Genomic DNA, 16,507 nt, shown 5'->3' with positions numbered 1-16,507 from the left:
AGTAAAACTTCTGAAAACGAGTTACAGGGATGAACATTTCTGTTCGAAAAAAAGCACTGAAAAAAAATGTGTCATTTTTCACAAAAACAAAAGTTTGTGTAAAAATTTAAAGGGCAAAAAAGCCAAATTTTTCTATTTTTCTATATTTTGTCAACAAAAACCTAAAGAGACAAGAAACATTTTGAATGTGATTGTATGATGGAGAACATACCGGTAAAAAAGTTTTTCTAACAATAACTTTATACATGTTTTGAAATTTCGTAGTAATTGACATGCAAAACTGTAATTTTATTACAGAACATAATTATAAGTATCATTTTGAATCACAATGTATTTAACAAAAATATTCCAAAATGCGATAGTTTTCGAGATATTTGAAACATTATTCCAAAAAAAGGTTAATTCGACTAATGACGTCCTTTTTACAAGTTATTTGCTTTACCCTATCATAAAATTTCAAAAATCTTATGTTTATCGTTTTAAAGACGTAAAAGAAACTTTTTCAGTGTATTTGGATCATGGAGAAGCTCTCAATGAAAATTTTTTCTAACAACAACTTTTGACATATTTTTATAATTCATACTATTTGCAGTCAACAATAAAATTTTCTTTTTAAAAATGATTCTAAATGCCATTTGAAATCAAAATGCTCATAACAAAAATTATCTGAAATGTAGTAGTTCTCGAGATATTTTAAATTTTGTTTTAACAACACAATTCTTTTGTTTCATTGCGACCTTTTCAGAAGTTATTCGCGTTTGTCAATCAACAACAAAGTTTTTCAAAAGACCCATGACATTTCCTGTAACTTTCTCTTTTACATCAAGGCGATATTGCAAAGCATTTTAAAGCTATACGAAAACAATCAAAATACTATTTAACCAAAGGGTTCGATGATTAAACTAAATAGTTCGATCATATTTTGGTTGTTTTCAGGTAGCTACTCAAACATAGTACTGAGAAGCTTGTCATCATTATCCCAAGAGAGTTCCAGAAACCGATCGAGCCAAGCATGTATAACATTTTATGTGTCAAAAAGGTCTGCAGTGCAGTGAGAAAAATGTACTTTTAGTTCAAAGCTGTACGCACACGAGGCGACAGGATACAAGCCATAAAAAATATTCACTATGCATTTTGTTCAATCTATTCCAACGCGGCAACAGCAACAGCGTAGGAAAAGATTGAACAAAATCCATAGTGAGTATTTTTTGTGGCGTTTGTCCTGTCGCATCGTGTGCGTACAGCTTAAAATTAAAAAGTTGCATATTTGGCACGACTGCCGTTTAAAACTAGTATGTTTTCTAGATTCATTGATCAAACAGTACCAGAGATATAATCAGAAGAAAAATAATTTTTTGAACAAATTTTTTTCTAAAATTAAGAGTGTTTTCATGGAACGAAGGTGATTCAAATGACACAATAATTTAGGTTATTATATATTGGCTCTAGATAAACAATTTCTTCAAATCCAGTTCCAATTCGTGGAGGTCGATTCCAAGTTATGGTTTTTTGGTCACTTTGCGCGGGAAACCCATATATAAGCTATTTTAGGTATGTCAAAATTTGAGAGCAGTTTAATTTTAGACCCCTTATTAGTCAAAAAATGCTATTGACTGCAATGATCGAATTGGCACTATAATCAGAGATTCTAGTAGAAGTTTGAATTTTGTTTTCGAAACACCCGGATAATCGAATCATTTTTCCCGAATCATCGAGTCCGACCTGTATTTTAATACCTCGATTTATCATGCTATAATTTTAGTAATACAAGAGATGTAAGTTCTAACAACTGTTCCAAATTATTCTTTGAATTTAACTGGTCGCTAAAGGTTTTGTTCATTGTTAGCTTTTGAAATGTTAAATCAAGTTCTTGGAGCCAAATATATTCTGTTATGAACGTTTTCTGAAGATATGATCAACTCAGAGCAAATTCTTTAGCTGTAATAACTCATTTCACATTGTGTTTTGTTTATGGTCTAAAGAACCGTTCTAATTGAATACTTCAGGTTAGGGTTGGTACTGTATTTGTCTCTGAACTTTTAACATCTTTTGATAAATGCTATGAATTCGAGCATTTTCGAATTTTTTTAAATAATTTTTGGATCGTACCATTTCAGTCCCAACAAAAATGCCTACATAAATATTATGTGTAAAGTGTTGATTGAAGTCATCATATTCTTATGAACTTGAACAATACTGAACACTATTGACCATTCTTATTAATTTGATTTTGTACCAAAGAATCATTTTGATACACACACCTTTATAACATCGTTAAAAACTTTATTCGCTGGACAATACTCCAACGTACTCACCAGCTCTGTACCAGAGAAGTAACACTTGTAGTACACGCTCGAATCAACTGTATTAGCAAACATTCCTTCCCCGGTGCAACTAAACACACATTCTACCCCATCAAAAGCAGCTCCATCGCTACATTTCATCATTGCTGCCGATCCTCCATCCGATCCATGACAAATAGCGAAGAATGTTTCACTCGTTCCGTACGGTACGACGGTTGCAGTTCCGGAACAATCAACAACGTCACAAACGGTATCCAGCTTGCAGGGAAATACACCTATCGAGGCAGCCCCGTGGTAGAAAGAATAACCCGGTGGACACACTTGAACCGTTGAATCCTCGTTGGAAGCTGAGCAGTAGTGATAAATGAAACAGTTTGTCGGATCCGGATAGATACCGGACCCGGTGCATTGAATGGCAGCTTGATCGTTTGATGGCCGTGTGACGGGATTCGATTCAGTTGTTGTTACTTCAGTTGTAGTTGCAGCAGTTGTGGTAGAAGTTGTTGTCGTCGAATCTGCTGTGCATCCAGACGGCAACATTGTACTACAGACCGCATTTCCGGGGTATCCCGGAATATCCATACAATATTCATTTTGGTCACAGCCTGACTCAAATGTAGTCAAATCCCTGACGCAAATTATCAACGATTTGCAGCCCGTACATTTGGTGGCAATTGTTCCACTGCCCATTGGAATGCCACACTGGTTGTTCAAACATTGCGAACGATATAGTTGGGACAGCAACAGGACACCGAGATAGATCCAGTGAGAGGCCCACATTTTGACTGACTTAAGATGAGAATAATCATGGCTATTAAAGCAAAGGTGTGAAAAAAGCACAAAAAGTCGGCGAGATGAATACCTCTTGTGTATACAAGGTCACGGTACAAGTTTGAAGATAAGACATGTTTTATTTACATTGATATCTTCCAGATAAAAAAGGCTGATAAATTATCACCGGTGCTGCGTATATTTGGCTTGCTTGAACAAGGATTGCACATTTTTTCCAAGAAATAGAAAATATATATGCACAATCCAGTCAAAATTTTGCATGCCATAAACATATTATACTGTTAGATAACAAAACACTTCACAATATATCTTCATCTCCACAACAATTAGCAATGAGCAGTCCTCCAATAATCAAGTCGTTTTGCATAAATAATATTTTCTGAAAGCTAAGGTCAAATGAAACCACCGGAGTTCATAAGTTTTGGATTATTGCTGTTGATACAATTGCCTTTATGTACGCTAGGAGAAAACAACGCTTGTGGAATACCCGTGGGAGGTTTTGGAGTCGCAACCAAATGTAGCGGATGTTCGTCACTCATAATTTGCATTGGAGATCAAAACCAGTTTCCATCAACTTGCACTGCGAACCAGTATTGTAGTGAAGATTCAAGTGAAGCCGGAAAGGCTGCATGCCGTGATACGATTCCCCAAGGATGTGGAACTGGAACGACAACGGAGGTTACTACTACTCAGAAAGTAACTACAACAACGCCAAAATTAACTTCATCTACAAAAACGGTTGAAATAAGCACGCCTGAGGGAACCACGCTAGCCAAATCTACGCCAGATGAGACAAATCCTGAGGAAACCACACCTTATGAAACCACACCAGAAGCAACCACTCTGGAAGCATCAACGCTTACAACAACAACATCTGAAGTTACTACGCCTGAGGAGACCACGCCAGCTGAATCCACGCCAGAAGAGACAACCCCTGAAGAAACCACACCAGAAGCAACTACTTTGGAAGCATCAACGCTTACAACAACAACAACATCTGAAGTTACTACGCCTGAGGAGACCACGCCAGCTGAATCCACGCCAGAAGAGACAACCCCTGAGGAAACCACACCAGAGGCAACTACTTTGGAAGCATCAACGCTTACAACAACAACAACATCTGAAGTTACTACGCCTGAGGAGACAACGCCATACGAATCCACGCCAGAAGAGACAACTCCTGAAGAAACCACACCAGAAGCAACTACTCCGGAAGAATCAACGCTTACAACAACAACATCTGAAGTTACCACGTCTGAGAAGACCACGTCAGCTGAATCCACACCAGAAGAGATAACTCCTGAAGAAACTACACCAGAAGCAACTACTCTGGAAGCATCAACGCTTACAACAACAACATCTGAAGTTACTACGTCTGAGAAGACCACGTCAGCTGAATCCACGCCAGAAGAGACAACTCCTGAAGAAACTACACCAGAAGCAACTACTCTGGAAGCATCAACGCTTACAACCACAACAACATCTGAAGTTACTAGGCCTGAGAAGACCACGCCATCCGAATCCACGCCAGAAGAGACAACACCTGAAGAAACCACACCAGAAGCAAGTACTCTGGAAGCATCAACGCTTACAACAGCAACAACATCTGAAGTTACTACGTCTGAGGAGACCACGGCTGCCGAATCCACGCCAGAAGAGACAACAACATCTGAAGTTATCACGCCTGAGGAGACCACGCCTGCCGAATCTACGCCAGAAGAGACAACTACTGAAGAAACTACACCAGAAGCAACTACTCTGGAAGCATCAACGCCATCCGAATCCACGCCAGAAGAGACAACACCTGAAGAAACAACACCTTATGAAGCTACACCAGAAGCATCAACGCTTACAACAATAACATCTGAAGTTACTACGCCTGAGGAGACAACTCCTGAAGAAACAACACCTTATGAAACTACACCAGAAGCATCAACGCTTACAACAGTAACGTCTGAAGTTACTACGCCTGAGGAGACAACGCCATCCGAATCCACGCCAGAAGAGACAACTCCTGAAGAAACCACACCAGAAGCAACTACTCCGGAAGCATCAACGCTTACAACAGCAACAACATCTGAAGTTACTACGCCTGAGGAGACCACGCCTGCCGAATCCACGCCACAAGAGACAACTCCTGAGGAAACCACACCAGAGGCAACTACTCTGGAAGCATCAACGCCTACAACAACATCTGAAGTTACCACGCCTGAGGAGACCACGCCATCCGAATCCACGCCAGAAGAGACAACTCCTGAAGAAACTACACCAGAAGCAACTACTCTGGAAGCATCAACGCTTACAACAACAACATCTGAAGTTACTAGGCCTGAGAAGACCACGTCAGCTGAATCCACGCCAGAAGAGACAACTCCTGAAGAAACTACAGCAGCAGCAACTACTCTGGAAGCATCAACGCTTACAACAACAACATCTGAAGTTACTAGGCCTGAGAAGACCACGTCAGCTGAATCCACGCCAGAAGAGACAACTCCTGAAGAAACTACACCAGAAGCAACTACTCTGGAAGCATCAACGCTTACAACAACAACATCTGAAGTTACTAGGCCTGAGGAGACCACGCCAGCTGAATCCACGCCAGAAGAGACAACTCCTGAAGAAACCACACCAGAAGCAACTACTCCGGAAGCATCAACGCTTACAACAACAACATCTGAAGTTACTACGCCTGAGGAGACCACGCCTGTCGAATCCACGCCAGAAGAGACAACTCGTGAAGAAACTACACCAGAAGCAACTACTCTGGAAGCATCAACGCTTACAACCACAACAACATCTGAAGTTATTACGTCTGAAGAGACCACGTCAGCTGAATCCACGCCAGAAGAGACAACTACTGAAGAAACTACACCAGAAGCAACTACTCTGGAAGCATCAACGCTTACAACAACAACATCTGAAGTTACTACGTCTGAGGAGACCACGTCAGCTGAATCCACGCCAGAAGAGGCAACTCCTGAAGAAACCACACCAGAAGCAACTACTCTGGAAGCATCAACGCTTACAACCACAACAACATCTGAAGTTACTACGCCTGAGGAGACCACGCCAGCCGAATCCACGCCAGAAGAGACAACTCCTGAAGAAACCACACCAGAGGCAACTACTCTGGAAGCATCAACGCTTACAACAACATCTGAAGTTACTACGCCTGAGGAGACCACGCCAGCCGAATCCACGCCAGAAGAGACAACTCCTGAAGAAACCACACCAGAAGCAACTACTCCGGAAGAATCAACGCTTACAACAACAACATCTGAAGTTACCACGTCTGAGAAGACCACGTCAGCTGAATCCACGCCAGAAGAGATAACTCCTGAAGAAACTACACCAGAAGCAACTACTCTGGAAGCATCAACGCTTACAACAACAACATCTGAAGTTACTACGTCTGAGAAGACCACGTCAGCTGAATCCACGCCAGAAGAGACAACTCCTGAAGAAACTACACCAGAAGCAACTACTCTGGAAGCATCAACGCTTACAACCACAACAACATCTGAAGTTACTAGGCCTGAGAAGACCACGCCATCCGAATCCACGCCAGAAGAGACAACACCTGAAGAAACCACACCAGAAGCAAGTACTCTGGAAGCATCAACGCTTACAACAGCAACAACATCTGAAGTTACTACGTCTGAGGAGACCACGGCTGCCGAATCCACGCCAGAAGAGACAACAACATCTGAAGTTATCACGCCTGAGGAGACCACGCCTGCCGAATCTACGCCAGAAGAGACAACTACTGAAGAAACTACACCAGAAGCAACTACTCTGGAAGCATCAACGCCATCCGAATCCACGCCAGAAGAGACAACACCTGAAGAAACAACACCTTATGAAGCTACACCAGAAGCATCAACGCTTACAACAATAACATCTGAAGTTACTACGCCTGAGGAGACAACTCCTGAAGAAACAACACCTTATGAAACTACACCAGAAGCATCAACGCTTACAACAGTAACGTCTGAAGTTACTACGCCTGAGGAGACAATGCCATCCGAATCCACGCCAGAAGAGACAACTCCTGAAGAAACCACACCAGAAGCAACTACTCCGGAAGCATCAACGCTTACAACAGCAACAACATCTGAAGTTACTACGCCTGAGGAGACCACGCCTGCCGAATCCACGCCACAAGAGACAACTCCTGAGGAAACCACACCAGAGGCAACTACTCTGGAAGCATCAACGCCTACAACAACATCTGAAGTTACTACGCCTGAGGAGACCACGCCATCCGAATCCACGCCAGAAGAGACAACTCCTGAAGAAACTACACCAGAAGCAACTACTCTGGAAGCATCAACGCTTACAACAACAACATCTGAAGTTACTAGGCCTGAAAAGACCACGTCAGCTGAATCCACGCCAGAAGAGACAACTCCTGAAGAAACTACACCAGCAGCAACTACTCTGGAAGCATCAACGCTTACAACAACAACATCTGAAGTTACTAGGCCTGAGAAGACCACGTCAGCTAAATCCACGCCAGAAGAGACAACTCCTGAAGAAACTACACCAGAAGCAACTACTCTGGAAGCATCAACGCTTACAACAACAACATCTGAAGTTACTACGTCTGAGGAGACCACGTCAGCTGAATCCACGCCAGAAGAGGCAACTCCTGAAGAAGCCACACCAGAAGCAACTACTCTGGAAGCATCAACGCTTACAACCACAACAACATCTGAAGTTACTACGCCTGAGGAGACCACGCCAGCCGAATCCACGCTAGAAGAGACAACTCCTGAAGAAACCACACCAGAGGCAACTACTCTGGAAGCATCAACGCATACAACAACATCTGAAGTTACTACGCCTGAGGAGACCACGCCAGCCGAATCCACGCCAGAAGAGACAACTCCTGAAGAAAATACACCAGAAGCAACTACTCTGGAAGCATCAACGCTTACAACAACAACATCTGAAGTTACTGGGCCTGAGAAGACCACGCCAGCCGAATCCACGCCAGAAGAGACAACACCTGAAGAAACCACACCAGAAGCAACTACTCTGGAAGCATCAACGCTTACAACAGCAACAACATCTGAAGTTACTACGTCTGAGGAGACCACGGCTGCCGAATTAACGCCAGAAGAGACAACAACATCTGAAGTTATCACGCCTGAGGAGACCACGCCTGCCGAATCTACGCCAGAAGAGACAACTACTGAAGAAACTACACCAGAAGCAACTACTCTGGAAGCATCAACGCCATCCGAATCCACGCCAGAAGAGACAACACCTGAAGAAACAACACCTTATGAAGCTACACCAGAAGCATCAACGCTTACAACAATAACATCTGAAGTTACTACGCCTGAGGAGACAACTCCTGAAGAAACAACACCTTATGAAACTACACCAGAAGCATCAACGCTTACAACAGTAACGTCTGAAGTTACTACGCCTGAGGAGACAACGCCATCCGAATCCACGCCAGAAGAGACAACTCCTGAAGAAACCACACCAGAAGCAACTACTCCGGAAGCATCAACGCCTACAACAACAACAACATCTGAAGTTACTACGCCTGAGGAGACCACGCCTGCCGAATCCACGCCACAAGAGACAACTCCTGAGGAAACCACACCAGAGGCAACTACTCTGGAAGCATCAACGCCTACAACAACATCTGAAGTTACTACGTCTGAGGAGACCACGCCATCCGAATCCACGCCAGAAGAGACAACTCCTGAAGAAACTACACCAGAAGCAACTACTCTGGAAGCATCAACGCTTACAACAACAACATCTGAAGTTACTAGGCCTGAGGAGACCACGCCAGCTGAATCCACGCCAGAAGAGACAACTCCTGAAGAAACCACACCAGAAGCAACTACTCCGGAAGCATCAACGCTTACAACAACAACATCTGAAGTTACTACGCCTGAGGAGACCACGCCTGTCGAATCCACGCCAGAAGAGACAACTCGTGAAGAAACTACACCAGAAGCAACTTCTCTGGCAGCATCAACGCTTACAACAACAACATCTGAAGTTATTACGTCTGAGGAGACCACGTCAGCTGAATCCACGCCAGAAGAGACAACTCCTGAAGAAACTACACCAGAAGCAACTACTCTGGAAGCATCAACGCTTACAACAACAACATCTGAAGTTACTACGTCTGAGGAGACCACGTCAGCTGAATCCACGCCAGAAGAGGCAACTCCTGAAGAAGCCACACCAGAAGCAACTACTCTGGAAGCATCAACGCTTACAACCACAACAACATCTGAAGTTACTACGCCTGAGGAGACCACGCCAGCCGAATCCACGCTAGAAGAGACAACTCCTGAAGAAACCACACCAGAGGCAACTACTCTGGAAGCATCAACGCATACAACAACATCTGAAGTTACTACGCCTGAGGAGACCACGCCAGCCGAATCCACGCCAGAAGAGACAACTCCTGAAGAAAATACACCAGAAGCAACTACTCTGGAAGCATCAACGCTTACAACAACAACATCTGAAGTTACTGGGCCTGAGAAGACCACGCCAGCCGAATCCACGCCAGAAGAGACAACACCTGAAGAAACCACACCAGAAGCAACTACTCTGGAAGCATCAACGCTTACAACAGCAACAACATCTGAAGTTACTACGTCTGAGGAGACCACGGCTGCCGAATTAACGCCAGAAGAGACAACAACATCTGAAGTTATCACGCCTGAGGAGACCACGCCTGCCGAATCTACGCCAGAAGAGACAACTACTGAAGAAACTACACCAGAAGCAACTACTCTGGAAGCATCAACGCCATCCGAATCCACGCCAGAAGAGACAACACCTGAAGAAACAACACCTTATGAAGCTACACCAGAAGCATCAACGCTTACAACAATAACATCTGAAGTTACTACGCCTGAGGAGACAACTCCTGAAGAAACAACACCTTATGAAACTACACCAGAAGCATCAACGCTTACAACAGTAACGTCTGAAGTTACTACGCCTGAGGAGACAACGCCATCCGAATCCACGCCAGAAGAGACAACTCCTGAAGAAACCACACCAGAAGCAACTACTCCGGAAGCATCAACGCCTACAACAACAACAACATCTGAAGTTACTACGCCTGAGGAGACCACGCCTGCCGAATCCACGCCACAAGAGACAACTCCTGAGGAAACCACACCAGAGGCAACTACTCTGGAAGCATCAACGCCTACAACAACATCTGAAGTTACTACGTCTGAGGAGACCACGCCATCCGAATCCACGCCAGAAGAGACAACTCCTGAAGAAACTACACCAGAAGCAACTACTCTGGAAGCATCAACGCTTACAACAACAACATCTGAAGTTACTACGTCTGAGGAGACCACGTCAGCTGAATCCACGCCAGAAGAGGCAACTCCTGAAGAAACCACACCAGAAGCAACTACTCTGGAAGCATCAACGCTTACAACCACAACAACATCTGAAGTTACTACGCCTGAGGAGACCACGCCAGCCGAATCCACGCTAGAAGAGACAACTCCTGAAGAAACCACACCAGAGGCAACTACTCTGGAAGCATCAACGCTTACAACAACAACATCTGAAGTTACTGGGCCTGAGAAGACCACGCCAGCCGAATCCACGCCAGAAGAGACAACACCTGAAGAAACCACACCAGAAGCAACTACTCTGGAAGCATCAACGCTTACAACAGCAACAACATCTGAAGTTACTACGCCTGAGGAGACCACGCCTGCCGAATCCACGCCACAAGAGACAACTCCTGAGGAAACCACACCAGAGGCAACTACTCTGGAAGCATCAACGCCTACAACAACATCTGAAGTTACTACGTCTGAGGAGACCACGCCATCCGAATCCACGCCAGAAGAGACAACTCCTGAAGAAACTACACCAGAAGCAACTACTCTGGAAGCATCAACGCCTACAACAACAACATCTGAAGTTACTACGTCTGAGGAGACCACGTCAGCTGAATCCACGCCAGAAGAGGCAACTCCTGAAGAAACCACACCAGAAGCAACTACTCTGGAAGCATCAACGCTTACAACCACAACAACATCTGAAGTTACTACGCCTGAGGAGACCACGCCAGCCGAATCCACGCTAGAAGAGACAACTCCTGAAGAAACCACACCAGAAGCAACTACTCTGGAAGCATCAACGCTTACAACAACAACATCTGAAGTTACTACGTCTGAGGAGACCACGTCAGCTGAATCCACGCCAGAAGAGACAACTCCTGAAGAGACCACACCAGAAGCAACTACTCTGGAAGCATCAACGCTTACAACAACAACATCTGAAGTTACTAGGCCTGAGGAGACCACGCAAGCCGAATCCACGCCAGAAGAGACAACTCCTGAAGTAACCACACCAGAAGCAACTACTCTGGAAGCATCAACGCTTACAACAACAACATCTGAAGTTACTACGTCTGAGGAGACCACGCCATCCGAATCCACGCCAGAAGAGACAACTCCTGAAGAAACCACACCAGAAACAACTACTCTGGAAGCATCAACGCTTACAACAACAACATCTGAAGTTACCACGCCTGAGGAGACCACGTCAGCTGAATCCACGCCAGAAGAGACAACTACTGAAGAAACTACACCAGAAGCAACTACTCTGGAAGCATCAACGCCATCCGAATCCACGCCAGAAGAGACAACTCCTGAAGAAACAACACCTTATGAAGCTACACCAGAAGCATCAACGCTTACAACAATAACATCTGAAGTTACTACGCCTGAGGAGACAACTCCTGAAGAAACAACACCTTATGAAACTACACCAGAAGCATCAACGCTTACAACAGTAACGTCTGAAGTTACTACGCCTGAGGAGACAACGCCATCCGAATCCACGCCAGAAGAGACAACTCCTGAAGAAACCACACCAGAAGCAACTACTCCGGAAGCATCAACGCTTACAACAACAACAACATCTGAAGTTACTACGCCTGAGGAAACCACGCCTGCCGAATCCACGCCACAAGAGACAACTCCTGAGGAAACCACACCAGAGGCAACTACTTTGGAAGCATCAACGCCTACAACAACATCTGAAGTTACTACGTCTGAGGAGACCACGCCATCCGAATCCACGCCAGAAGAGACAACACCTGAAGAAACCACACCAGAAGCAACTACTCTGGAAGCATCAACGCTTACAACAACAACATCTGAAGTTACCACGCCTGAGGAGACCACGTCAGCCGAATCCACGCCAGAAGAGACAACTTCTGAAGAAACAACACCTTGTGAAACTACACCAGAAGCAACTACTCTGGAAGCATCAACGCTTACAACAATAACATCTGAAGTTACTATGCCTGAGGAGACAACACCAGCCGAATCCACGCCAGAGGCAACTACTCTGGAAGCATCAACGCCTACAACAACATCTGAAGTTACTACGCCTGAGGAGACCACGCCTGCCGAATCCACGCCAGAAGAGACAACTCCTGAAGAAACCACACCAGAAGCAACTAGTCTGGAAGCATCAACGCTTACAACAACAACATCTGAAGTTACCACGCCTGAGGATTCAACGCCAGCCGAATCCACGCCAGAAGAGACAACTCCTGTAGAAACCACACCAGAAGCAACTACTCTGGAAGCATCAACGCAATCCACGCCAGAAGAGACAACTCCTGAAGAAACCACATCAGAAGCAACTAGTCTGGAAGCATCAACGCTTACAACAACATCTGAAGTTACTACGCCTGAAAATTCCACGCCTGCGATATCCACCCCAATAGAGACAACTCCCGAAGAAACTACTTCAGATGCTAGCACAGCGCTTGACGAAACCACACCAGCAGCAACTACTCCAGAAGTATCCACAGCTATAACAACAACATCTAAAATTACTACTCTAGAAACAACTACGTTTCTTACTTCTACAACTTTTGCGCCGACCATTACAACTCCTGCGACAACGGTGGCCACCACGCCGGCACCTACTTACGACGATGGTGCTATTCTATGCACTGGCATCGGTCTCTATCCTGATCCCAGCAATTGTCAACTGTACCATTACTGTTCTCCAGCAGAGATGTACTCGTGGGTCCAGCAGTGTCCACCGAATTATGCCTTCTACTATGTACCTTTCACTTCCAACACATTTCCCTGTCGAAGGATCACAACCCCGTCGTACTGCGCTACAATCAATTGTTCCCAAAGCTCTGCCTATAAATCATACGGAACGAGCACCACATTCTACGGTTTCTGCTACACAAGCGCTACCGGAGATACTACGGTTCTGGTAATGAAGTGCAGCGATGGCGCTTCCTTCAACGGGTCCCAGTGTATCTATCAATGTTCTCGGGAAGGATTGTTTGCTTGTACGGAGGATCCGACGAAATACTATCAGTGCTACTATTCGGCAAACAAACTAGTTTACCGGCTTTTGAACTGTCCGGCTGGGAAGACTTTTAGCGAACAGAAGAGCGTTTGCGTTTGATGGTGTATATTGATTAGTAGTTGAATAAATGGAAAAAATGTCGAAGCAATCTTCAAATTTGGCAAAACGCAAACTGGGTAGTTTTTGGATTTTTAGTAAAATTTTGAATTCGTTATAATAAACAAAATTCGATGATGATAATATCTACAGATCTATTCACTTATTACTAAATCATATTTTTTTTATTTCGTTTATAGAGAGTTTAACCTTATGGTCATTCGCTTCCTTTTCGAGTTAGACTAATTTCTTAGGAGGAATCGCTAACACTATGTGCGGAGTTGAGATTTTAATCCAGGTGAGCTGCGTACAAGGCAATCGATTTACCAAGAGCGCCTTGCCCGCTCCTAATTAATATTGTATCGTCACAACGAGCTCAAAAAAACTACATCAACTCAAGATGAAGCAAGGCTGTTCTAAATTATATGTGGGCTTCTAATCTTAATATCTTGTTTACATTGATTTCGTAAGCTGCACTTGCTATACAATCTAGTGTAGCGAATAGAGCTCAGATTGGACTATTCATTCCACTAAATTGATAACACCGTCCTAATCTGCTTGCACTAGCAAAACTATTATCTACACGAACTTGTGGAATGTCTATAAAAAGAGTCCCGAAGATTTTTTCTCGCTTCAGAAAAAATGAAGTCATTCAACTACATTAGTTTTAGTATAGTGCTGCTAAGTCAAATTCCTTTACGAATAGAAGCTTCGAGCAATGGTTGTGGATTTTCATCGCGTGTAGCTTTCGGCATGCGGTGTGACGGTTGTGTCAGGATTTTAGCCTGCTATGGTGATGAAACACCATTCACGATGACATGCTCCAGTGGTCAGTACTGTAACGAAGATCCATTTTTTGAAGGAAGAGCAGCCTGCAGAGCTACTATACCTAGTGGGTGTGAATATACTGGAAGCCCGGATGATGACGGGTTAATCAAGATAACTGCGATTGAGACAACTTCATCAGAAATTACATTAGATGGATCTGAGTCCGCAGTAGCCACAACTGAAACTACTACATCTGAAAGAACTCTGAACAAAACATCATCAGCAACTACGACAGATAATACTTCAACTGTAGCATCTACAACTGAGCTAATTACATCTGAGGAAAGTTGGCCCAACTCTTCATCAGATACTACGTCTATGCGATCTACAAATGGAATAAGTTTACCTGAGGGAACTTCACTCACTATTTCATTGGGGTCTACGTCAGATGAAACTACTTTCTGGACAAGCAAATCTCAAATATCTATATCTATATCAGAGGCAACTTCGGCCACAATTTCATTAGAAACTACGTCCGTGGCGACCACAACTAAGGTTACTACAACTGAGGGAACTTTACCCATGATTTCATCAGACTCTACGCCAGTGGCAATAGCAACTGTGATAACTACAGCTAAGGAAATTTCATCTTCAACTTCATTAGAAGCTACGTCCGTAGCAATCACACATGAAATAACTTCATCTGAGGGTGCCTTGCTTATAACTTCATCGGGAACTACGTCAAAAGAGACTACAACCATAACGACCACGAATCCCACCTCTTCAACCGAGGCTGTTATTGATGAAACCCTATCGGATACCACTACGACCGAGACAACTACTACTGTAATACCCAATTCAGGGATATCCATATCTTCGTTAGCACCATTCACAACATCCTCCCCAAACACAGCCAATAGTTTCGTATTGCCTTCGACGGTCCCGGTTCTCGCATCGCCATCGCCTCACGACGAAGGAGCCATCCTGTGCACCGGCGTTGGTATTTATCCAGATCCCAATGATTGCCGCAAATACCACTACTGTTCTCCAACCGAGCTGTACTCGTGGACACAATCCTGCCCACCGAATTATGCCTTCGTTTATAGACCATTTACATCAAATGTATTTCCATGCCGGCGGATTTCTGCTAGGTCGTCGAATTGTGTCAAGATTGATTGCTCTCAAAATTCTCTTGTGACGGCGTACGGACGAAGTAAAATTTTCTACGCGATATGCTACATCAACGAGCTAACGAGGCAATCAGAGGCGGTCATGATGAAATGTAGCGATGGGGCACAACTTGATGGAATAAAGTGCGTTTACCGTTGCCGTCGGGAAGGTCTGTTTGTCTACTCGGTTAATCCAGCCAAGTACTATCAGTGCTATTATTCAGCCAGAAAGCTGGTGTATAGATTGCTGAACTGTCCGAATGGTAAAGTTTTTAACGAATCGAAGAAAGTTTGTATTTAAGAATAAGTATGTGGAATCGACTTGCGTTCCTAAGTTTGCTAAATAAAATAATGTTTTTCTTTATGTATAATCATTGTACTGGAATTAATTTTTTAATTTACATTACTTGTTCCATATGTTGGGTTTTCCGTAGAGTTCGATGACATGGGAGTTAAAATTTGTTTAAATCCTTTTAATGGGGTCTCCTCATCTATCAGCCTCAAGAAAAAAAAATATTCTTCAAAAAACTGTGCAGCCCATTTTAGAAAAAACCATGGTTTTGCAACGATTACAAAAAATATAAGAGCTTTGTATTCAAGTAAACACTGTTATTTAGAAAATTTAATTGTGCACAGACTGAATTAAAAAATAAGGGTTAGGGTACAGGACGCGACCACGGTAACATTAAAAATGTAGCATTTTTCAAAAGCCAATTTTTTCAATCTTATTTTATTGCAAAAAACTAAGCAGGCTTCATTCTATTACATTCAGAATTGCACATATTTTGTCGTCCGTATCTTTTAACGTAACTTTTGATTTGATAGCAGTGTAAGGGAACACGCCGGGTGATGCCAATCGAGCCAACATTTCTTTGGACTGATCAAAGAAATTGCTTTGTATGTTTAGTGTTTATTAGACCAACTAGGAAGCTAATTCACTTGGCATTTAGTTTGCATAGGGAATACGCATGGTCTTGTCTGAGTGGGATGATGACTGTTTAACGATCAGAA

At 43.7% G+C, this 16,507-nt stretch overlaps 3 protein-coding genes across 3 annotated transcripts; 2 read left to right on the top strand and 1 right to left on the bottom strand.

Annotated features, from left to right (window-relative positions):
- Nucleotides 1–2,197: 2,197 nt before the first annotated feature.
- On the bottom strand, nucleotides 2,198–3,093 carry LOC131690940 (uncharacterized). The gene has a single exon (XM_058977025.1). The coding sequence runs from the start codon at nucleotides 3,081–3,083 to the stop codon at nucleotides 2,244–2,246; it is 840 nt and encodes a 279-aa protein (XP_058833008.1). The 5' UTR covers nucleotides 3,084–3,093; the 3' UTR covers nucleotides 2,198–2,243.
- A 354-nt stretch (nucleotides 3,094–3,447) lies between these two features.
- LOC131691230 (mucin-17-like) lies at nucleotides 3,448–13,607 on the top strand. The gene has a single exon (XM_058977470.1). It carries the CDS (start codon nucleotides 3,492–3,494, stop codon nucleotides 13,560–13,562), a length of 10,071 nt encoding a protein of 3,356 aa, XP_058833453.1. The 5' UTR covers nucleotides 3,448–3,491; the 3' UTR covers nucleotides 13,563–13,607.
- Nucleotides 13,608–14,909: 1,302 nt separating this feature from the next.
- On the top strand, nucleotides 14,910–15,797 carry LOC131687106 (uncharacterized). The gene has a single exon (XM_058971146.1). It carries the CDS (start codon nucleotides 14,910–14,912, stop codon nucleotides 15,795–15,797), a length of 888 nt encoding a protein of 295 aa, XP_058827129.1.
- The last annotated feature ends 710 nt before the right edge of the window (nucleotides 15,798–16,507 follow it).

This window comes from Topomyia yanbarensis, chromosome 3 (assembly GCF_030247195.1).
Source record: "Topomyia yanbarensis strain Yona2022 chromosome 3, ASM3024719v1, whole genome shotgun sequence".
Taxonomy (NCBI): Eukaryota; Metazoa; Arthropoda; class Insecta; order Diptera; family Culicidae; genus Topomyia; species Topomyia yanbarensis.
The sequence above is the reverse complement of the archived record's forward strand: the minus strand, read 5'-3'. Positions and strand labels throughout refer to the sequence as shown.